Source organism: Empidonax traillii, unplaced genomic scaffold (genome assembly GCF_003031625.1).
Source record: "Empidonax traillii isolate 1590-97213 ecotype Southwest subspecies unplaced genomic scaffold, ASM303162v1 scaffold196:size3368384, whole genome shotgun sequence".
Taxonomy (NCBI): Eukaryota; Metazoa; Chordata; class Aves; order Passeriformes; family Tyrannidae; genus Empidonax; species Empidonax traillii.
In genome coordinates, this window is record NW_020955389.1 from 1763500 (window position 1) to 1787827 (window position 24328).

The 24328-nt window shown below is 37.3% G+C and overlaps 1 protein-coding gene across 1 annotated transcript in view; it reads right to left on the reverse strand.

Moving 5' to 3' along the window:
* Positions 1 to 24328, reverse strand: part of ERP44 (endoplasmic reticulum protein 44) — a 51109-nt gene that overhangs the window by 20666 nt on the left and 6115 nt on the right. Inside the window, exons 2-4 of the mRNA XM_027886816.1 lie at positions 10614 to 10686; positions 8754 to 8793; positions 6377 to 6492 (exon numbers count right to left, since the gene is read on the reverse strand). Coding sequence (XP_027742617.1) covers positions 6377 to 6492; positions 8754 to 8793; positions 10614 to 10686 — 229 coding nt within the window. The remainder of the gene's footprint in view (positions 1 to 6376; positions 6493 to 8753; positions 8794 to 10613; positions 10687 to 24328) is intronic.

Here is a 24328-nt window from a genome sequence, read left to right on the forward strand (position 1 = left end):
ATTGTTGTTTTGAAAGAAACTTTTACATGAAACCTGACATTTACACTCATGTTTTCTAAGACAGTCTCCCACATATCTCAGCAAGACCCTCTAAGAAGACGTGCTTTCTGAGCTACCATTTGTGAACTATATCTTTATCATGTCTCTTGTACTGTTCAGCCATTTCTCCATTGTCTGAGCATCGTGTGTTCCTCTACTCAAAGGAATGCCAAACCCCATTTTTTGGGGACTGTCAGGCTTTGCACATGGTATACATGGTACACACACTACCCAACCTACACCTTTAGCAAGCACACAGCCAGTGACTTGTTTCCCAGAATGCTTCAGACTCCATTGTTCTAAGTTAATACCATGCTGTCCAAAGTTCAGCTAGTATATCAGACCACATCTGTATCTCAATTCCGTTGCCACCAAACAGTGAAGAGTACATTGAAGAACTACACCAAGACACACTATATTGAAGAAGGTTCTCATTCTCAATGCGCCTAAGAAGGTCCTTCCCACTGAAGGACTGGCAATATTTACAAAGCGTCAGGGTATCACCCCACCATGAACTCAGTACACTGTTTTAATCTTTCGGGGTCATAACTCATACCACTACCAAACAAATATTTAGATTTTAAGTCTACAGGGCTGGCTCCCAAAAAACATGTCCACTAAGATTTGAACAATACTGATAATTATCCTAAACGCCCACCTCATAATGTAAGGCAACACCTGAAGAATTCACATGTTGAACAGAGGACTACAACATCCTCAAAAGTTCTCTGGAAGAAAATCAAAGTTTCAAAAGTCAAGCCCTGTAAAAACAACTTCTGAAAATATTCAGTGACTCTTCTTAAGGGGACAGGGAAGGCGTGGGGAGGTGTCTTCATGTTGTCTGAGGAAGAGCTGGCACAAACCCAATCTTCTGCATTTCCTGACTTTGGTTATACGTGATGGTTATAGGAGTTGCATAGCTACGTATATGGAGAGTTCGAATTTACTGGATCTAACACTATTCTTTTTGTCTGTGTCAAAGCATCTTAAGTCTTCCTCACCCTTCTGCAATACCTTCTATCTCAAAACTAACAAATTCCTTCAGCTGTATATTTGAAGCTGGGACTATCAAATGAGTATTCTGCTTGCTCCCTTGAGAGCAATCAACATCTTTTGAAGTTCCTCAGGGTACCTGCCAGGACACGATACAGATGAGAAATGAAATCTTTGATAGGTACTTTTTTACTTATTATTCCACAACCATTTTTCTCTCAAGTTCACTTAAAAGTGAACACTACATTCACATTATTTTTAAGTATTCCATAATACACCATTAATTCTCTCCAGTTAAACTACTCCTCTCATGACGCTTGCACGGAAGTCGTAAGACCTGGGAATAAGCACAGGTAGCAGAATTAGAAAGGAACTAGGGAAACTATTTAAACTAGGTATCCTACTCCAATGACTGTGATACTGGTGCCCTGTATCACTTGTTGTGATGGACCAAAACAGGTACAAGAAGAGCAATCAATGTGGTGTATCAAACTCAGGTAACAGCAGATCCAGACCACCTTCTGCTGCAAAGGAGCATTCACAACAGCCATGCCTGCTCTTAGCAGGGCCTTATCAGTAGGCATCCCATAACCTTTTCTGACAGGCTAATAAAATGGTCCTCCTGAGGAGTGCCATCAACAACCACTCCAAATCACTTCCACTTTTTATTTTATCCAAAGATAACTCTTTCAGACTGATTTTTTTTTTCCAAGCACAGTGACAGGAATGCAATGAAATCCTCGGCTTGTTTAGAGTTTCATTTATAGTTCATTTATGAACTTCCAAATTTGTTATCCTACTGAGTTATTTTGCTTACCACAGGTACAATACAATACAATCTAATCTCTGAAGACTAACATTAGCACACATTGCAGGGACGGCCAGACCAGACCCAGAGAGATCAGCATTTCACAGCAATACCACTCACGGACACATTTTGAAGGGAAGAACAATAGTTACCTACACAGTCTGTCCAGCAAAGCACCTCTTTACATCCCGTCAGTGAGACCTTGTTTTCTGTTTGGGGGCACAAACATTTATTCAAACCAGCTATTATTTTTCATTTAACTCAGAAACCAAAGGAAATAATGCTGCAACAGAATTAAACCCCCTATATATATATTCACACACACTTCAATTTACAAGAATTCTGTACCACAGCTCCTAATGTTGAATTCAGAGAAACTGTCCAAAATATAAACTCTCCTCCAGAAACATGAGCTCTATATTGCAACATTCATTCACAAAGGACAGAAACAACTGAGTTTCCAACATCGTTGCTTAACACAAAGGATAAAAAACCCCACAAGTGAGGAAAAACATTTAAAAAACACCAAACAAACAAAAAACCCCAAATCAAAAACACCAAACAAAACCCTCCTAATAACACATATGCAGGAAGTTCTTCCGTAATTTTATATGGAAGATCACTTTTATTAGGTATTATAGTTAGAAAAGAGGTGCATAATTTTTAAGGTAAGTGAATTGCTAAATTTAACAAACCTAAACCAACAAAGATTTTAAGAATACACAATTTAGTGGAACTTAGACAATTTTAAGTTATAAAAGATAAGGTCTTGGAAACTGAAAGATTACCTGCTTGAACTACCTGTTTCATCATATTACCTTTAGTGTATGTTCCACACCAAGTTAAAAACAGCCTGATGTCTTAACTTATGTGTTTCAGTTATAATTATCTTCCACCATATTATAAACTGGTATAAAATATAACACATACAGACACTTAATATAGTGTTAGCATTTATAATTTGTATTTAATCTCACGGGGCCTAGCACCTTTCAGAAAAACATCTTTATATTGCTATAAGAGCAGACAGAATGATGGTTTTGTCATTAAGCATCAAACATTTGGCAGTGCATCAATAATTCTCTTTAATTTGCTTTACCCTCAGAAGCTGGTGTGAGCTGCTGGGCCCTGCAGTGTGCTTCAATAATAGTACATTAAATGGAAAGTATCTATGCCTGGCTGACCATTCTGAAAGCTGTTTCTGAGTGGGTTGAAATCAGCTATTTGGATTCCCTGCAGTGTCTTGGCCTCAAAGAGAAACAGATAATTTGTAATGCAAATAATCCATCATCTCTAGAACATCATTCTAATAGTGAACTACCAGTGGTATGAAATTTGCAGGCATAACAAAACCTCAAAATATTGACATAAACCTTCTAGTATTGCTAAAATATATAAACACATACAAAAATATAAAGCTTGGGGAAAAAAAACCCAAACCACTTACAATCTTGACTCCAACATTTAGTAAAATACTACAGCAGGCCCAAGGTGAATAATACAGAAACATTCACTCTCTTACTAGAAAGCTGCTATTACAGAGATTAAAATCAAAGTTAAAATACTTAAAACTTGAGGACATACCCAATAATTGTGTGCCATGAAACCTACCATTGTTTTTGTTACTGGTTACATTGTTACTGGTTTTATAACCCAGCAAATAGATACTAGAAAGTAGAAATGACATATACAGCGTTGCTATTTTAATTCAAAAAGGCAATGTAAATTGCCTGTCATTAAAGGATTTTATTTTTAATTATCACATTTTACAGCTTCTGCAGCAGAAATCATGCTCATCCACTTCTTGAAGTAAAAACAGAAAGGGTAAACAGAGAATTTATGGTATTCCAGTAATAGAAAGAAAGACCAAAACTCCTGACTGCCTCCTACAACACTTACTCCCAGGGGAAGGAAGACAATTTCTGCGGTAGCATCTCCTCCTCCATCTAGGCCTTACCTCTCTGTAACGAGCTCTGATGAGTTTAATTCAGTGAGCATATGAGAAGATTAAGCAACAAGCTTCTTAAGCGTTTCAAACACTTGGAGTGGGAAAAAAGTTTTCTTAGCTACATAACTGCTAAGACAAAACTCCATGATCCTTGTAGGTCTCTTCCAACTCAGCATATTCTGCAATTCTGTGATCTCATGGCTAAACACTGGGCATCCAGCAGCCCAAAGACTCTCTGAGTTACTCAAGCAACTAAAGCTACAGTAAACAAAAATAAGGGCTTCAGCTGTTATTATAAACATTATAAAACACAGGCTGATTTTACTAGAGTCTTCTCTGAGAAATTTATAGAAAGTTTCACAGTCAATAACTTGACTCAATGAAAAGATGAGCCAAGCAGACTATTATACACCAAGATAAGACTTATCTAAGGACAGTCATAAAACCCAAACAAACTGAAAGCATGAATGTCTTTCATTCCCCCATCCCCAAGTGATTCAAGTTAGTTTAAGAAACTACCATTGAGAAAGTGATAGAGTATATACAAAAGTACATGCAGAAGTAATTTCAGGTAGGTAGAGTGATTGAAAAACAAATAAAATGCTTGCTATAACTGCATTATGTTTTACAATTGCAAAGATCAGGGGCAGATTATTTGTGCAGATCGTGCAGTAGATCTCAGAGCAAAGACAGACAAAAAGCTCAGTAAGAAAACTTCAAAGACCACATATCAGACTTTGCCTTCAACGTATTTCTCCAGAGGATTTCACTGCCTTACTTGAAAATTGACTTTTAAGGATGGCAAATTTGAACACTTAATGCTATGCTTTTGGTTAAGATCTCCCAAGCACACACCACATAGACAGGTGACTGGAAGCAGAAGTGAACACCAAGTGTGAAAAATAAAGAAGCCAAGAGTGTAGTTAAGTATTTGAGATCTGGGAGATTTCAATTTTCAGATCAGGTCAAAAAAATGGAAAAAAATTCCCCACAAACAGCCAAACAAAAAAAACCAAACAACCCCACCCCCTTATAAAAAACTACAAAACAAACAAAAAATCTCCCACTAACCCTCAAAAAATCTATGATTCTAGAAAAGGCTGTTTGGAAAGCAGATAGAAAAACATTCATTTAACAGAGACAACACTGAAGTGATAAAAAAAAAAACTACTATTAGACTTGTAAGTCAAGGAGACTAAAGATATCTTGTGAAGCACATCAAGTACAGCCACATCACTCCATTCTGCTGCTGCTCTGGAAATGCTCCATGCAGTTCCAGAAGTGCACTGATCCACACTGCATTCAAGGCACTAGCTCTGCTCAGAGGAGGAGATTCTGTAACCCTCTGTTTTATAAGCTGCTCTTCAAGAAAACCTATGTTAAAAATTTTGTATCAGTTCCTGAACACATCCCAACCATTCCAATGTAGGAAGGCAAGTGAAAGCTTCAAGGCTGCTCACATACCTTGGTGAGTATACTGTTGTGCCTCTTTTCCAGCTGAGGCTATAGGGAAGGTCCTACATCTAAGTGAACCACAGATTTATAAACCCCAGAGGCACTGAAGTTTCTGTTGGTTATGAATTGCTCTTACTGATCTTTGGGTAGTGACAGAATAGAATCTTTTTTGGCCCCTCCTGACAGTTTGAAGAATCATTTCGTTTTACATGTTAGACACTGAGTTGATATTGTTTGTTCCCTTAAAAGTTTGTTCTGATTTTTTTAAACTTGAAATCTCTTCAAGATCACAAATCAGGTGCTCTTATCGTTGGGCAACTGTGTGCATGTATACAAAACAGAGCACAATACAGTGACAGCGGAAGATGCTCAAGTGGACTGACTGACTTTTAAATCTGCAAGTAAGGACCAAGACACAAGTCAAGAAATCTCATTGTAGAAAAAAATCCTTTCCAACATCAAAAAGTTCGATTGTCTAAATGGGAAAGACAAATGTAAATCAAAGCAGCTATTTTGCACAGCTATGCTGTCCCGTTAGGTTCTCTCTTCAGATTTTTTGTAACAGAGTACTAAAACACAACTATTAGGCCAACAGTAAGTCTCAGGGATATGCGTTTCTGGCCATGGGAAAGGCCCAAATAGGCAACCATTTGCTGGCATGTGTACAAACAGCAAAGCAAAGCCCTGATCCCTGCTTGGCTCTGCAAAAGGCAACTCACAGCTCACCAAGTCTCCTGGGCAGAAGGAAGACCCGAGCGGAGCATATTCTTGGTGCTGACAATGGAAGGTTTCCCCTTCTGCTTCTTGACTGTGAAGACCTGCATCATTTGTCGCACTAGTGCTTCTCTGACACCACAATGTGCCAATTCAATTTATAATCTCAGCCATCTTTTCTTTATTAAATGAGACAGGTTGAACTGACTAAAAAAACATGTTTATGGATGCAATGAGAAAGCAACACCGGAAATTGCCCTGACAAATGTGAAAGAAGAGGTTCACTGATGTAACAAAAGCAGCCAAATGATGGGGCAGGTACAGCTACACTTCAGATTGCTATATAGTGTATTCTTCAATACAATTAGTAACTTAGTAGCAGGTTAGCACAGGGAAAACCGAAATCATGATTTACTTACAATGCTGATCACAGTCTACTCTAGCAAACACCACTTGATTCTTATCTGGATACTCTTCCTTAATTACGTTAGAAGCTTCCTCAAAAATAGGATGCAGCATTTGGCTGAAGCGGCACCTGTAAATAGAACACAAAATCATAACTCTAAAATATTAATTTGAAATATTTTGATGACTAATGGAATATTACAATCTGTGAAGAAAAAAGAAAAAAAGAAAGAAGAGTTACTGAAAAAAATCACTTCTACTTCTAACCATCACAGTAAAAGCCTGGATAAAAATAGATTCAAAAGTAACTTGAATAATTCAGGTGCTGAAAAAAGTAATTCTAAATGAATAACAGAGTTCAAGATATTCTTCCCTTCTTTATCTGCCTATGAAACACCATTAATCAATTATAAGCCTTTATGAAATATATTCTATTCAGAAAGTATATTGTTCATTTTTTTTCTTGCCTGAATTAGCCCTGGGAAAGCAATTATAAAAATGTAGTAAAGGAAGATACTTAAGACTATTGAGATTCAAATATTTACCATTATCTTCAAGAAATATCAGAAAGGCAACTTTCTACAGGTCAACAATAAAAGTTCTAAGTGTTGTGTATAATATTATTACTCAACTTTGGTAGAATTTGAGCAGACTGCTTTTACAGCACTAAGAACAAAGAGAATCCTATGGGTCCCTTCTTTTAGTCACGTCAGATTTTGAAAACAAATTTTCTATTTTGCCCAGGCTGGAGGATTGTAAACATGCTTCAGTGGCTTTAGGGAGTTTAGGGTAACACTAACGCACAAATCTATTTTTAATACATCAATGAAATTATTTTATACTCTGTCCTTCTAAATACATGAAAGAATTTCAAATTGAAGACACATAATGGTACTGTAGAAGTTGTCAGAATGAGACCTCACGGAGCAGATTTGCAATAAACCAACCTGCACCAAAGCCCACCTTGAACTTAACAGCATCAGCTTGGGGATGCCATTGAGCCTGGCACAGCAAACTTCCAAGTGAAGAGGCAAGTTTTGCCCTCAAAATACAAACAGAGCTTAAGTCCATTCTCTGGAAAAACCTGACTCTGGGCAGCACAGCTATATGCTACACATTTATGTAGCATGTATATGTTACACAGGGCTTCCTTGTCCCTCATTCTTCTCCACCCTTACAGCAGAGTACAGGACTGAAACTCATCGGTTCTCATTCGGAAGTCAGGTACATCACAGACTGACAGTCTGCTATGTTTAGGGGTTATTACTCAATGTCTACATGTAATGGTCAAAGTTAAGGCTGTAATATTTTAAAATTATAGCCTACTGTAACATGAATCAACCTGCAAGCATATACAAATCTTTAAATTCACAGTGCATCTATTCTACAGAGGATCAGATAACAGTAGGGATTTGGAAAAGGAGTTGTGCTAACAAGGTCCTAAAACAGGATACTTGTTACCTGGCTATATCTAATTTTAAAATATTTGTATCTTCCCTTTATGACAGAAGTATCAAAACATGGATATTTAGCTACCTTTCTGCAGTTTGTCATTTGCAATATCCAAAAATCATTTCTGAATGGCAACACAGACCTCAAATTTCAGTGTATTAAATTTACTCTACATAGGTTTGCTTTCCTTGCTTATCTCTAATAAAAACATAGCACTTTGAAGTAGTCCATGATTCACTGTATCTGTAGATCAGAAACTAAAAATTAAAAGTTTAATTTATTTACGTATTTTAAAACATAGCCTTTATGGGATAATTCTATACAAAACTGGTAAGAGATTAGATCTAATTTCCTACTTAACTAGTTATTTCTTTGCACTATCATTAAAAAAGAGACATTTCACAGGGGTATATTGCTTAAATTACTTCTAACACTGATTCAGGATGCAAGTTGGGTTTTTTTAAAAATATAATTTCAAGTAAACAGTTCCTTCTAAGTATGTAATTCACAAGGTCTAACCAATTCAGCCCCAACCTGGGACACTCCCTTTTCCAGTTGCTCAGACTGCATCTCTCAATTATAATTTCTCTAGTTCTCCTTGCAAGGTCTTTTGCAAGGTCTTACAAATTAGAAAATTACAAACTAGAAAAACAATTGATTTTTGTGTCATTTCAAGTCTTTTTGTTCTAGCAAAATGTATGGGACCAACACAAAAGAAAACTGAGAGTCTAAAATATTCCATTTTTTCCTCTGATAGGAGCCCTGAATGAAACATAGGATGGCAGAACTGCAGAAGGGGAAGGAATCAGGGCATAAACCCAAGAAAGAACTGGTTTGAAAGCAACATACTACTGTATTTTCAATTAGAAAACTACAGCCAAACATGACAGTTTTCAGTAGACAGAGTTTTAAACATAGAAAAAACCATGAGTAACTTACCAATCAGCATAAAAATTAACTAAAGCAACATCTGCATTGTCTGAAAGAAAAAGAAAAAAACCAGTGTCATGCTAAGAGGTAACTTCTTAGTTCTTTTATCTGAGATTATAAAAATATGTACAAAAAACTATAAAAGCAAGTATTTCCACATTACTCAGCACAGAGCTTAGTCTGATTGCTAGAAAACTGCTAGGATAAATCTTATTTGAAATATAATCTATATCAAATGGGAGACTGGTGAAAGAGGCCTTCAGTGTTCTATTGACTTTATTGATATATAAAAAATGTAAATTCTTAAGGTATTAAGACACAAAAGAAGTAATGAAGTGACACATGAAATAAAAAGCAATTCTAGATTTAAAATTAAGGTACTCACATCCAGAAACAGTACTTCAGTGTATCTCTTAAGCATTAGTTCTATTATTCACAAGCATTAAAAAACAGTTAAAAGCTGAAATCTCAACTCATGGCGTTAGAAGACCAACCAACAGGCAGACTGCCTGCACAACTTACTCTGATCAGTCCTTACCTGCCTTATTTGCTAAGAAGGATACTAAGGCAAAAGGTAGCAAAGAAATCTTCAGTCCTCCCCAAAAAAGAAAAATAAACACTCAAAAAAAAAAAAAAGGCAATATTTCCAATAGTACAGGGATACATATGATGAGGTAGTGTGAGGTAGTGAAATTATGTTCTTACACATTACTTCTCACATACCAAAAAAAAGAAAATATTGCAAAAAAGGGTAAATCTCTTGCCCAGAAATAAACTATGATCTTTACACAATATAACAGTTATGCTTTAAATTGATTTTTAGTAGCAGTAGTGACCTAGACACTGAAAAAAAAATTTAATACATACTGAAACTATAGAGTATCACCCACAGCTTTATAAAGCAGAAATGCTGGCAAAGCAGAACACTGACAAAGTTGCAGAGCAGTTACGTGTGAAGATTAAGATGTTGAAAGCTTGGAGATGATACTATGCAAGTAAAGACACTTTTGAGAAAGCTGGGGAGCACGACAGTTTTGATTACAATTACAGCATTAAGGTTTTCATTATCATCAAGCAATGCAAGTGGTGAACAGGTAATTAAGAGGCACTGAGAAGTTTAGGGTTACCTCCAAGGCATAAAGTATTTATTGAACGCAACCGGATACATTTTAAAAGTAGTTACACTTGCATATATTCTCTTTTATGAATAACATTTTATAAAGTGATTTTATATTTTCCACTGTATAAAAGGTATTTACAAACAGATCACATGTTACAAAGTATTCCTGTAACATTAAGCAGACTATAGTAGAGACTCTATTAAAAGAGAATAATAAAGAGGGTTTTTTCCCCTCGATAGTTTTGAAACAACATCAAAACTTTTTTCCTGGAAAGACATGTAATGGCAAATTGCATATTTATCAGAGGAAAAGGTTTCAGACAAGAAATACACATCTGTTTAATTTATGGACCTCCTTTTTATGAGCCACCAGAATCAGGACAATGCTTAACCTGAGGAAAAGCACAGCTGAATAAGCAAGATACTTAAAGCCCATCACCATGGGTTTCAGTTTGTGCTGTTTTTGGGGGGGAACTTTGAAAATGCCCTCTGGACAGGTTCTGGTTATGGAATCAAGCATTCCCATCTGCAAACAGGATACCAGCTATTTTTCTTAGACAATTCAAATTCTCCTTGCAATACATTAGTTCAGACAGCTAATTTTGACCACGGGCATTTAATATTTCTAAGCCAATTGCAATCATATACTCAAAACCAGGGTATGCATATTCATTTAATAACACTGCCATATTTGCACATATTCACACAACTGCAGATATACAAAGAAAAAAATTATTCAAAGTACTCACTTAAAATGTCATCTATATTTCCACTATCTAGACTTGTTATTTCACTTCTTGCTGGACTAAAAAGCCAAGACACCTAAAAAGAGAAAGTAAATCAGTAAGGTATGTAAAGTTGCAGCAATAATATAGTAACTTATATATGATTTTTAGAGTTCCAGTTCAAATCCTGGAGAAGAACAGTAACAGAACTGTAATTCAGTCCATGCATTTCAGATGACAGCAGTACCACAAACATACAAATAAGCTATTTAGAGATATAACATACTTTCACATTTAAAGCAAAATTAGCTATCTTTTAATGTAATTTCTTCTTACGTAGGCAGAAATGTTACAGGTAGATTTTGCACCTTTAAGAACAACACATTCATAAGTTCACTCTGAACAAAGAAAGAAAACCCCATTTTAGCCACCTAACAACCTCACACAGCCCAGAAGTGCGTGGGCTCGGAGTTGCACACCCAGTAACTGCCCCCGCAACTTACAGGGCCTCTCTGGCTAAAAAGTTTCTCATTAAGTAAAGCCTCAGTTGCCTACATTTTTATTGATGTTTTAGGAAACAGTTTCAGTATATATAACTCAACCAGCTACTGTCTTATCTCCTTCTGTATTTTCGCTTGACACGGCTTCAGTCCCAGCATGCAGTAGTCATATCAAACTATAAAAACTGAGGTACCACATCAGCCAAATAATTCAATTACAAAGCAGCACATGTATTACTCTTCATGCAGCTTCCACAGCAATACACATTTTTATTGAAGACCACTCTTGTAATCACTGCAACAGGCCCAGTTACTTTTGTCTCAAAATATGGTGAGAGAAAAAGGAAAAAGAGTTGCTATTCTTTCCTTTATGAGAGAATTATCAGTGAATTACAACTTATTTTGGCTTTGAGAGAGATAAGCATGCACATTTTTGAGTGGGACAATACAGATTCTAGTCTGGGACATGAATGGTTCCATCCTGAGCAACCTGGTCAGAAAGCCATGGCTTCTCTAAGTAGGGCCAAGGCTTGGACCAGATGCTCTGCTGTGATGCCTTCCATCTTCCATTATCAACTGATGTATGGTTCCTCAGGTGACAGAGACAACAAGAAAGGAAAAGGAAGGCTTTCGGTAGGGAACCGACAGGAAGGTACAGGTCAAGGAGTCAGGCAGAGACCAGAGATTCCCAGTGACACCTGCGAGGAATTAACCCTCACACTGAGATGTGGCGGCACACAATACACACACTATCCATGTTCCTGGAGACTGTTGACTCCTTGCAGCCGCAAAGAAAATCTGCCTAGGGCTGACAAGGCAGAGCTGACAAAAGGCACCAAGGAAAAACATAGCTAGAAGTATAAAGACAATCCAAATAAAAACACATGAAGCAGCTGGATACAAGGAACGAACGAAACAAGGATCTCTGTATTTATGGAAGAGTCTAAGACCTACCCTGAACCTATGCTAGAACCATGACTACAAAGAGCGAGCCTCCAGGGTACACCTGCCTTTGACACTGTTTACAATTTATCAGAAGACTCATGCAATGTCACACATCAAGTTTCCTAACAGTTGTTCAAGTGTATATCAAATATTTGATATACAAAAAAAGAAAAGCCAAACTGGATCCCCGATTTTCTTAAGATCAGCATCAAAAGTGGTGGGAAACTTCTGCAGTGAGACACTGTCAATAGCTTTCAGAATATCACTGTAAACGGCACACAGGTGAGATCTGCAGCAATCATTTTCAATTCCTTCTCATTTGCAGATCACTAACCACTTCCCAGTGAAGATACTGATTCTTTTGTGTTTCCCAGATAGAGGTCCTGGATAGCATATACACTCCATCTGACACTACAGGCTGAAAACACACCAGCTGTTGCAATACAGAATATGTACCAGTGCTACTCCCTTGGTAACTGAACAAGATACTAATCTTAAACGCAAGTCTCAGATTTGTGGTGGTTTGCACAGTCTTCCTGTGGTACTTTAACACCCTGCAACAAGCATCTGAACTGTTGCTTTAAGATGGTTGGAGAGAAACAAAACTTATGGTTGAGCTGTGACGTCCATAGATGAAACAGGCAGCGTAACAACACAAACTACCAAAAAAAGTAATTAAAAAAAATCTGATTAAGGAAGCTATGCAATGCACAAGTTGCAGTAGGCCAGTTTTAGGGAAGTTTCTTTGAAGATGCTGGCATTGCTCACTACAGAGCAGCAAAGAGGTAGGACTCTATCTTGAGTCTTTGCAGAGGGAAGGTATGTGTATGGGGACCCAGACCCACACTGGCCAAATTATCCCTAAAGAGGTAATAGCTGAAGGCAACCATCAGTGCAGACACTTCCACATCACCCCTCGGGTGCTTCATGGGATGACAACTTCCACGGTGTTGTTATGGGGAGATGTTGGTATGTTTGTATGAGCAATGGGTCAAGTCAGCATCTGCATGAGGTGGCCCAGTTTTTGTTTGTACCCATATGCTGTTTTATTGCATATGTTAGGATAGACCTAACGGGTGTACAATTGAAACAGTAGCTACAATTAACAACAACAGTTAGAATATTGCTCAAGGTAATAAAGAATAGGATAACTCAACATTAAGTTTGTTGGTCATCATCTGATCCTTCCACAGATGATTGCAAACTCAGTGTTCCAAAGCCTCATCTGCCCTGCAAGGCCCCAATAACCTCTGATCACCTTGAAGAGTTACTTATCCTGCTTATAACCATGGACAATGCTTTTTTACATAGAAAATCCACACGAGCCTCTAGAAAGCAGGAACCTCTTAGCTGCTGCACACAGCTCTGCATCACCATTCACACTCAGAAAGAATTTCCACAGAAGGTCTTGGTGAAACTATTTTCGCAGGAGCTCAGCATTTTTGTGTTGTCTAAACACACCGTACAGGTAAGATTTCAATTTCTTAAATCCACATGGCTTTTTCTAGAATAGCTTTCCAACAGCAACACAAATCTTATCTAATAGGATAAAGTACACATAAATTAAACACAACATAGATAAGCACATTATTTGCAGTCAGGAAATAGGCTACGTTACTTAGCAGATACACTTAAACGGATCAGGAACTGTAGTCACATTTGTAGATTGCCACAATACACTTAACTTGCAATGCAAATATTTAACTTCACCATGAAAGCACACCACGTCCTAACCAGTAAGATCCTCTGCTAGGCTGTGCTATGTGCAGAAGAAACGAATCAAAACTACTACTTCTTCATAGCACAAAAAAGTTTGTGATTCCTTTCTTAACTCTTACTGTGGAAAAATGTGGTGCAAGCTGCATGTGTTAAGACAATAACACCAAAACAAATACCCTGAACATCCTCATGTATTGAAAGCGAAAAAGGAATTAAGCCATATATCTTATTGCCCTTTTATATTACAGTAGTGCAATAGCACTGAGACTAAGAGCATTCTTTCCCCAAAAGTTGCACCAAATCTGAGATAAGTGAAATACTTTTTCCACTGCAAGTATGAAAACTTCTGTTTTGTCAAATATATTCATGATCATGTTCTCAAACATTTTATACTGACTAAATCATAGTGGGTGCCAAACCCTTCATAATAAGTTGATAGACTCGGGGAAAAAAACATTCCTTGAAGAAATGTCAATAAATATGCAAGATGCACTTCAGCAGAAGCTTTCATTAAGGTGTAATGCCTGTAAGGAAGAAAACACATCCTTTTGACCCAGTAATCTTGCTGTTCCATGAGACGCAAGAGGATTTTTGATAGTACTAGCATTAATATTTAACATGAAGAAATATAAATTCTATTTAAATTGCTAAGAAGCTACAATGTTTTGAGAATATTTTCTGACCTTTCTCAAGCCTGTGCTTCATATCCGTGGGCAGAAAACAAGACATTTTGAGGAAATCATTTCTGAACATCACAATACACTTTATAAAACAGGTATTAAACACACGTTCTGAAAAATATAATGGTTAAAAAAGTCTTCCTAATTTTTTTACTTTTAAATGTAAACTTTGCATTCCACTGGCCTACAGTGGAAGGACACATGGACGGCTGTTCATATTTGAAAATTATTTTTTTTCTTCAGTTACAAACTGACCTCCCAAGGTAGCTACAAACCCACTGAACAGCGCATCTTAAAAATATAATTTAAAAGGGAAATTGGTTATGTAAGTACACCTGAAAACAACTCAGGTTGCTGCCTTTACATTGAATAAAATTAGATATGTATGTACATGTACATATATGTATATACATATTTATATAAATAAGGTATATATGTTTTATTTTTAATTGTTTATACTATGAAAATCTGAAGGTAAAACTAAGAAGTTATAAAATAAAAAGATTTTTAAAAATAAAGAGTAGGATATTAAAATATTAAATACTTGAATGAAACTACGGAAGTTATATTAGCATGTTTATAATCTACTCACAATCAATTAACACTACAAAAAAATGACAAGATAAGCTACAGACTAAAACGAATGCAGAAAGCTGCACTTACAGAATGCATTGCTGGAGGGAAAAAGTCAGGAACTGAACAAAGCGTTCACAAAGATAAAATTTAGCTCATATGGGGGGGAGGGAAGAAGAGGAGACGACACATTTATTTTTACTCTTTTGGTCCTCAGAAACACTGCCAAATAAAGCATGAACATCACAGCTCAGGCTCCTGGAAGTTTCTGAAGGTAACACTGGTCATGTTTTTATTGGGGTGTTTAATTAATCCAGAAACATTAGTTTTCTGATTAAATTTTGATCCTCACAAAGTTAGCCAATCACTCTGCCACTTCTGCCTGGAGCCAGTACCAGTCACTTCCAGGGAGTACCTACAAATTATCTGAGATTTATTCTGATTGTTTCCAGTGAAAGACCTGAAAGCCATTATCATCCCCCTCTGACTCGTGCAATGCCACACAGGCAGCCTCACACAAAATAAAATGCTTGGACAAAACCAACCCAACTCAACCAAACAAGGAACCTCTGCCAGGTTTCACATCCCTTTCCCAAAGAGGCAATAAAAGCACACCCAGTTTCAACTCACCTTTTACTGACAGTGTTGCTGCTCAATCACCACTCCACACATCCAAGTAATAAAGCCCACTGGTAATCCAGGAGACTTAGATCAACCTTTTATTAATATTTTACTCTTACCAATTAGTGCTGTTCTTTAATTGCTAACTGGACAGAAGAGACAGGCCTTTAGGTTTAGCACTATTTCTTTTTCAAGTTTATTGTACGTTCTGGCAGAAAAGTTTAACAGTTTAAATGAGCACAATCTTAAAACTACAAGAAAGGGAAAATAAAAACAGGTCTCTTGAATTTTAGTTCTTCATGTCTTTACTTTTTAATGCACATAATGAAACAGAGGTCCTCATTTCCAAAGTAAACTATCTGAAGAATACAGAAGATGTATTTTTTGAGCATTATGATTTCTAATTAGTACTACACCTGCAAGGCAGTCAACAAGAACAGCCTTCATTTTCAGTTGCTAAACATTCCACTTACCTTTTCTTCCTGCTGGGAAATCCTCAAGGCACACAACTAAACTGTCTTTCTCCTCTAACACAAAATCATTTTACATTCTCCAGCCAGCTCCAGCCCACATCTAATCCAGACTGACATGTTGAAGTTACTATCTGAAGTCCAAGCCCCACAGGACTCTGCAGCCGACTTTCAGTTCCTGAGTACCTCTTTCTTTATGCATGCCACTAATCTCCTGCTACTCTGAGGTCTGCATTAAACTCCTGGACAACAGGAAGCAGACGGGTTTACAGCCTGCTGTAGGATGATACAAATTGAAAGCAATCCCAGGAGGCAGCAATGCCAAAGCTGGCAGACATTGTAAGAGCCCCTGAATTTTGGCTTTAGAACCATCAATCAGGAGCATCTCGCTGGCAGCGTTCCCAGAAGCCCTATAATGAAGCACAAAGTTCAGAGCAGAGAGAGATAACAGTAAATAGAGAATGGTGGGGAAAAATAAAAAAAGAACATTATTCACTCCCTCAGTGAGAGCAGTTCAACTCTTAATTGTCACCACTTGATTCCAGGCTGTGCCCAAACATTTTCATAACTTTGACTGCTGCCATCCCCATTGATTATGCAGGGTTTTCATTAGTAATGTAAGCTGCTTTCATTACGGGACTATGAGACAAAGCTATTTAGTTCAAAACACTAACTAACAATCACTTCTGAGTTACAGTTAAGTTTTCAGAGCAATGTTTAAATGGGTAACAAAAGATCATTTTCCTATTATTCTTCACTCAAGAGTCATATGTTAAATTTAATCAGGGAAATGTAAAATGCTCAAGGGAAACTACTTAAAATAGATTTAAAGAGTGCAGTTACTAACTTCCAAGAGAACAGAGAAAAAAAATCTAACTAAACTGAAATACAGATAATATATATATTAGAAAAGCAAACTCACTTAGCCTTGATAGACAATTCACTTTTAAATTGACTTAGCCAAACAGTGCTATAACTGCACAGAACTAGGTAGAGACCACCATATTAAAAAGAGGTAATGTGATTTTTCCCTTCATATATCTTGTCATCTACTCCCATTTTATGTATCTGGAAGGAATATTTGGTGTAACTATACGTCTTTATTATTAATAAAGAACTTTTTTTCCAATTAAAATATTGGGGAAAAAATATCACAATCTATAACAGTATCTTTGAAAATACACGTTATGTTGATTTGACACTCCAAATCAGGAAAAATAATTCAGACCAATGGTTCCTACAGCTGAACTAAACACACAAGCAAAGGAGTTGCAGGACTCTCATGTACAACTGGGAATGATGGGAATGATTCATAGCCACAGAGATATCTCAGCAGCCTGAAGCAATGAGGGGTCCCAGAAAAATGGCTAAATTAAGCTCTCAACAGTTTGTGAACTATTATTAGAAGACACAAGACGTTAATTCAAAAAGTCCATTGAAGAGATGCAAATTAAACCTTAGTATCACAAAGTACAGTCCAACACATGGCATTTTTTCCCTAAAGCTATTAGTAGCTGAATTACGCACCCAAACATAATTCTAAAGCTTAACTCTCTAGGCACAAACCAATGGATCACTGTCTTCTATAGAAAATGTTTAAGTCAGGGCTCAAAAAAATGACATGAAGCGTGTCTAAAAAAATGTTACAGAGATAAGACCTTCAATTTATTTTCAGTTGAACTATTTCTAATTTTCAGTTATTTCTCTTGGCCTGGAGGGAAAAGGGTAATCTCTAGTCAGGGTCATAACACACTGGTTCCCTTGTCTTAAACATCCACTTTGAGGCAACACAGTCCATACACCTAAAGAAGATGTAAACAGATGTCTGAACAACTTCGTGAATGATGTTCAGAATGCTCCACATCCTCAGAAATAGGAATCTACCTTAAAGCCTGTTTTACAGCTTTAAAGCCATGAATTCTGCTCCACTGGGAACTAAACTCTGAATCTTTAGATATTTTATGTACAAAGTTTCATCTTTTACACAAGCAGCTAGAATTCCCCTGAAAGAAAAGGTCTGATTCCTGCCACTTTTTAGGAAAAAACACAACCTCATGTTCTGACAACTCTTTTTTTCCCATATCTACCAACTGTTCTGATTGTCTGGCAACAAAGATACACTTTCAAGAAGGAATAAAGCATATAAAATACAAATGCAATCTCCAAAATTATTAGCACAAATTAAGCAGCTGTTGCTGTATATGAAAGCCAGCACCCTCAGGGTTCTCAACTAGTTAAAGCATGATCCAGCAACATGAAATAAAGGGTAGCTCAGTCTTGTCAAGACTCTGGCAAGGCCAGCAGAGCAGAACAGTTTGCTGCCGCTTTTCACCAACTCAAGGAAAAAGGCCCTGATCTCTATTTTGGCCATTGCCACTACACGTACAACCCATTAGCAAAAACATTTGTTGTCGACAGTTTAAACCTCCGAGACTGTGTACTTGCAACTCCATTCCTCACATCACAGATCACATATGTAACCTTGTATGCAAATCATTTCTCAATATCCTCTTTGCATTTTAAGATAAGTCAAAGCCATTTTTGCACCTGAAATATTTTGGAAGTTATTTTGATGTGCAACAGTAGAGAAGAAATTGTGAGTGCTGTCATATAAACAGTCAAGTCTAAATAGAAGGCTTATTAGGAACTGTGTTTTGAGAACCACATGTAGCATTACAGAAAGCAACAAACTACCCTGTTATTCATTATGATTTTCTACAATTTTTCCTGTGCCCTTTATTGTAGTCTTTACACACAGGGCCATTGCAGAACAAGGAAATAGATGATTTTTTAAAAAATAACATAAATAAATGTATGTTTTCTTCATTTTTGGACTGTTGATGAAAATGCATATTAAAATGAAACAAGATATTCTATGGCATTCTGTGGAAGGAGTGGCCATGGAATTCAGAATCTCTCTTTTGAAGCATAATCTTAGAGGAAGAAACCAAAAGTAGATGTAGCGTTTCCACAACAACCCATATTTCCTTTGTCACGTGAATATTTGCTGCCTTGGAATAATCTGAAGGACTGAATATATTAGAAGATAACTGAATTTTCCACACTTGCTACCTACACACATTGTACTGCTTCAAAAATAACAGAATTTCTACCTTGGTAGATTTTAATACACACCGAGTTTATTCTTCAACAGGACAAAACCAACTCATTTCAAGTGAAGTGATCAACACCTACTCATTTCTATCTGCTTGGCTGTTTATTAATTATACAATCTAGCTGCAATGCTGAATACATTTTTACTCCTCTGCTCCAAAGCACCAGGTTTTCCAGCTCTTTGAAGTATCAAGAGAAGCGGGAACTTTAAGCAAAGACAACCCTGTTCAGTTTACTTTTTCAGGCTGAAACTTATTTTAAAAGTAGACATAAATTACCAAAACCAACTGCACAAATGCCAAAATAAGGGCTACCATAAACACACATCAACTAGCCCTCCACGATAAAACCATCTAACAATCAATTTAGATAAAATAGCAGTCAGGTGGCATATTAAAAATGCAGTGTTGGAGAAATCTGTATTTAACACATATTATTAGCATTTATCACTGGAAGTTGGACCCACAGTTCTTTAACTGTGCAGCTGAGGTACCCCGTTAGTTAAGGAGGAAAAAGGAAAAGGACAGTAAAAGTGAGAAGTAGACAAACAAAATACTTAAATAAAAAAATACAGCTGGGGTCATTCTTCTCACCCAGCCCAACTAAAAGAATGCAAAACATAATGGTTTAACTTGTACTCTAAAGGCAACATAAGGGAAGGGAAGTGGACAAACCAGCCTCTGATAACACTGTTTTAATTGTACCATTCACATTAGTGCTGCTGCCTATTTGTACTTCCAAACCACAAAATCCTTTTGCAAGTACAGAATCATAGCCACCATGAATCAGATCACCCTTATTTGACACTAAAGGCGATGACAATTAGAACTAAACAATGGAGCAACAACTCTAAGGCAGAACAGTAAATGTAGGAATGATTCTAGGACAATCAGCAGTTCAAGTTAAACTCTTGCCCTCTTCCAGTTTTAGCATGGCACAGTTAAGTTACACCCTGCAATTGACTCCAGAACTAACTCACACATGAATACAGACACAAACACTCTTGCTCAGTAACCTCAGATCTAGAGCTTTCAGAAATAATACTTCCAATATCACTAAGACCCTCCTTGTGCTACAGATTTTGTTTTTCCTTCAGCATGATTGAGGTGCCGCTTTTCCTCAGATTACCTCCTAATATTTCAACTGGAGCCTAAAGTTTTGTTTGTGCAACTATCAGAAGAGAGCTACGGTAGTTTGTGATGCAGCTATTCATAGTGTATGAAGTGTTTGCTGTACAGTAAGACCATCGAGATTCAGGCCTGTGTTGCTGTTCCTTCTTTTTCTGAGGAATCAAAATGTGGAAAAACTCCTTAGAATTTCAAAATTACAAACTTTCTAAAATACAGTGGGGTTTTGTAGCCTCAGCGTATAATTCCCTTAACATCAGAACTCTGAATTTTAGAATAAATAAATTTAAAACATCATCTAAACTTATGTTACTTTGATTATTTCTTTTTCTTCACTCCAGGCATAATTATGATGCACATTCCACAAACTTCCATTCTACACATGCAAACTACCAATCACGGTATATTAAAGCTCTCTGGCAATCCATTAGCTTGTCTCTAACAAATGTTTTACCTTAATTTTTATGTTAGCTTTTATGATTTGCTACCTTAAAATAACATATGATAAGGGACGTGATCTTTCCAAATAAGCAGTAATAGAAACACTACTCCACAGCTGCATCCTAACTGACAAGTTAGCATTGGAGAAATCTCCCAATTTACATGCGGAGGGGAATAAAAAAAAAAAAAAAAAAAAAAAGAAATCTTTTACAGTAATTCACTGGCTATCTTCTATGGAAAAGCATTGATTAAAGCAATGCTACCTGAAGAGAAAAATTCACCTTTGGGACCACAGCCACACATACCTTGAAGAATGAAGGGCTAATTTCAGACTGCATAAGCGCTATTTTCTTTCTACCCTAAACAGCTGTGAAGGGCCTGCACAGATGCAGTCAATTTATCCCAGATAGTTCTGGAGAGCAGAAGAGTAAATAATGCAGAGGACAGAACACATGCCACAGATATTTTGAAATGCACAAAAGAAAGTCATACGGAGATAACCCATTGCTGGTTTACCTCCCCAAGGAATATTAAACCTGCCAGCTTCAAGCTGACTCCCACAAAAATATTCAAGCAACTATTCCAGACTGGTCCTAAAAATAGTATCAACACATTAACATGGTGCAGTGCTTGAACTGGGAGCAAGTATCAGACACCCTGGCTCTGCAATTAACGAGCTTCACGAAGCAAACACGGAGGATTGCTGCAACCAGAACTGTTACCAAAATCCTCAGCAAGGTATCACAGCTATGTATTGGCTTATTTTAAAATAATGTTTCATAGCTATATAATACTAACTATATGCGCACATTTACCCCTGTTTAGCAAATTCTGCTGGCCTAGGTTGATGGAAAAAAATACTAAAAAGACCTCTCCCCCCTGCAATTTTACCTTTTTAACCAAAGCAGTTTTAAATGTCATTTAAAGGTAATTCCTGAGAGGCCCGCACACTCGCTGAGCTCCCTTCACTAATTAACGGATCATTAGTAGGAAAGAACCCCTAACTGTTCACCCCCTGCACCACATAATTACCTTTGCGAAGCAACCAATTCGTCTTTCAATCATTCTGTCCGAAGTCCCAAGTGAATTGACTCAACCGGGAGAAGGAAGTTAAAAAAAGGAAAAAAGTTTTCCTATATACACATTTATGAAAATTCATAATTTTTATGACTGGCAAAGAATATAGGAGCTAAGTGCTTTCAGCAAGAGTTAAGAAAAGGGATTTCAAAAAAGTATACGAGCCAGAAGCGATAGATTGACTAAAGGAACAAAAAACTCTTCTTGGGATTACAAATATGAATACATCACTGAAAAGCTTTCCCTTTGTGAAGCTTTTGAGAAAGTTAATTATATCATCACTTCATAATCAAGACAGCTATGGGAAACAGCAAAACACTATCACAGCTGTTGTTTTCTTTTTCAAGACCATTGGAACAGGCACCTATTCCTTGTCTTTCAAAATACTTCCTTGCAGAGTTCCTAATGGACAAGTTCTCTCCATGTTTATGTCCAATTGCCACATGAATCCGCTTGGAGACAAAATATAAGCTTTACTGCCAGTTATCTTACAACAGTGGTTCGAGTGCTCTTCTTCTCTCCCCTTCACAAATCTATGAAAATAAACCCCCCAAAAGCTGACACCCTTACAGACTTTTTTTTTTGGATGTACCTCAATGAAACACACAAGAAACATGCAAGAATCACTGATGCCAGACAAGACAGAAGACACACTGAAAGCAAAAAGCATGCCCAGGAAACAGGTCATTTACTAAACTCTATTTCTAGAGCCTTAACATCTGCTCAGGTTCCTTTTCATGAAAACTGTTTAAAATGCAGAGTTTCAGTCATTAAAGACATCTAAGCCACAGAAAAGTATCTTTCTTTGAAACTGAATGCAGCAAAACATATAACTGAAATCTCCCTGTTGGTTAGCATATCCTTCATTTTGGTCCCAAAGTGAAGCAGCTGAGAGATTCCAACACATAAAATGTGGTAATTTATGTCTTCCAGGAAGCAAGCCATTGGACTTCCAGTGTTTCACTTCATGGCTGCTGCTAATGAAACTTTCACATATAGGCCACCAATGACTAGGGCTCACACTAAATCCTATCTAAAATCTACTATGATACTTATTTTTAATTAAAAAAACCCAGTACCTTACAGAATCACTGAATACATTCAGTTCTTAATAACTATTCAGGCCACTCATAGAACATGGCTCTGAAAGCCAAAAGGGCCCACAAGAGCTTGTTGATCTTCAAGGACCACCTCACTGGAGCATGAAACAGTCCACTTCACTGCGCAGAAAGTCGTTTGTCAGAATTTCTGGATGAGTTTAAAAACAGAAAAAAAGGAAGTACACAGAAGGTAGAGGTAAGCAAATAAATACTTGGTAGGAGTAGAGGAACACTGCTTGAGCAGGCAACAGTCCAAGCTCAGCTGGAGCTGAGCAAGGGATGTTAAGGGTAACGCAGAAGGTTTCTACGGGTATGCTGGCAACAAAAGGAAGACTAAGAAAATTGTAGGTCAGCTGCTCAACTAGTATGGAAAGTACATGGAAAAGGCTTAGACACTCAATGATGTCTTTGATTTTCTACTGATGAGGCATGAGCCTGTGAGTAGAGAACCCGGGAAAAGAAGCATTACCCACATGAGTAGAAGACCAAGTTCAAAAGCCCTTAAGCAAATTGGAAGTACACAGAGCCACAGAACCAGACCAAATGTATTTTCCTGCCTCACCAGGAGAATTACAGAGACCAATTTTCTTTCCAGAAGCCATCCAGCATATATTTGGAATGAGTAAATCAATCTAACTGTTCTCTATAGCAAGCCATTTAGCTCTGTAAATGAGAGAGGAGTACTGGACATTGTTCACCTTGACCTTAGCAAGCTTCTAACACAGCATCTCAAAGTATTGTTAGAACAAAACTGGCCATACATGAACTAAATAAGTGAACTATAATATGAGTGACGCAGCAGCTGAACTGCTGAGCTCAGAGGGCTGTAACTGAAGACACAATGTCCAAGTGGCATCTAATGGAGTTTCTCCAGATCAATTTTGGCTGTAAGGTTTGTCTTTACTTCTAACCAGAATGATTAAACAGACCACATCCTCAGCAGCTTCCTAAGAATATGCAACTGGGTGAAGTAGTTTATAAGCTAGAGGGGAGATCTGCTATTCAGAGAAACCTCACAACCAACTGGCTGGAGAAATGGCCTGACAGAAACCTTGTGAAGTCCAACAAAGGCCAAGTCCTGCATCTCAGGTGGAATAACCCCATACAGGCTGGGAGCCAACCAGACAGAAAACAGCTTTGCAGAAAAGGTCTTTAGGAGTAAGTTAAAGAGGAGTCAGCAGCATGACCCTTGCAGCAAAGAAAACTGCATACTGGGCTGTGTTACCAAAAGTGTAGCCAGCAGACCAATGGAAGTGATTCCTCCCTTTCCTTTGGCACTCGTGTGACCACGTTTGAAGGTTCTGTACAGAGTTGGACTGTCTGTACAAGACATTAACATATGGAAGTGAAGTTCAGCAGATGGCTCGGAAGG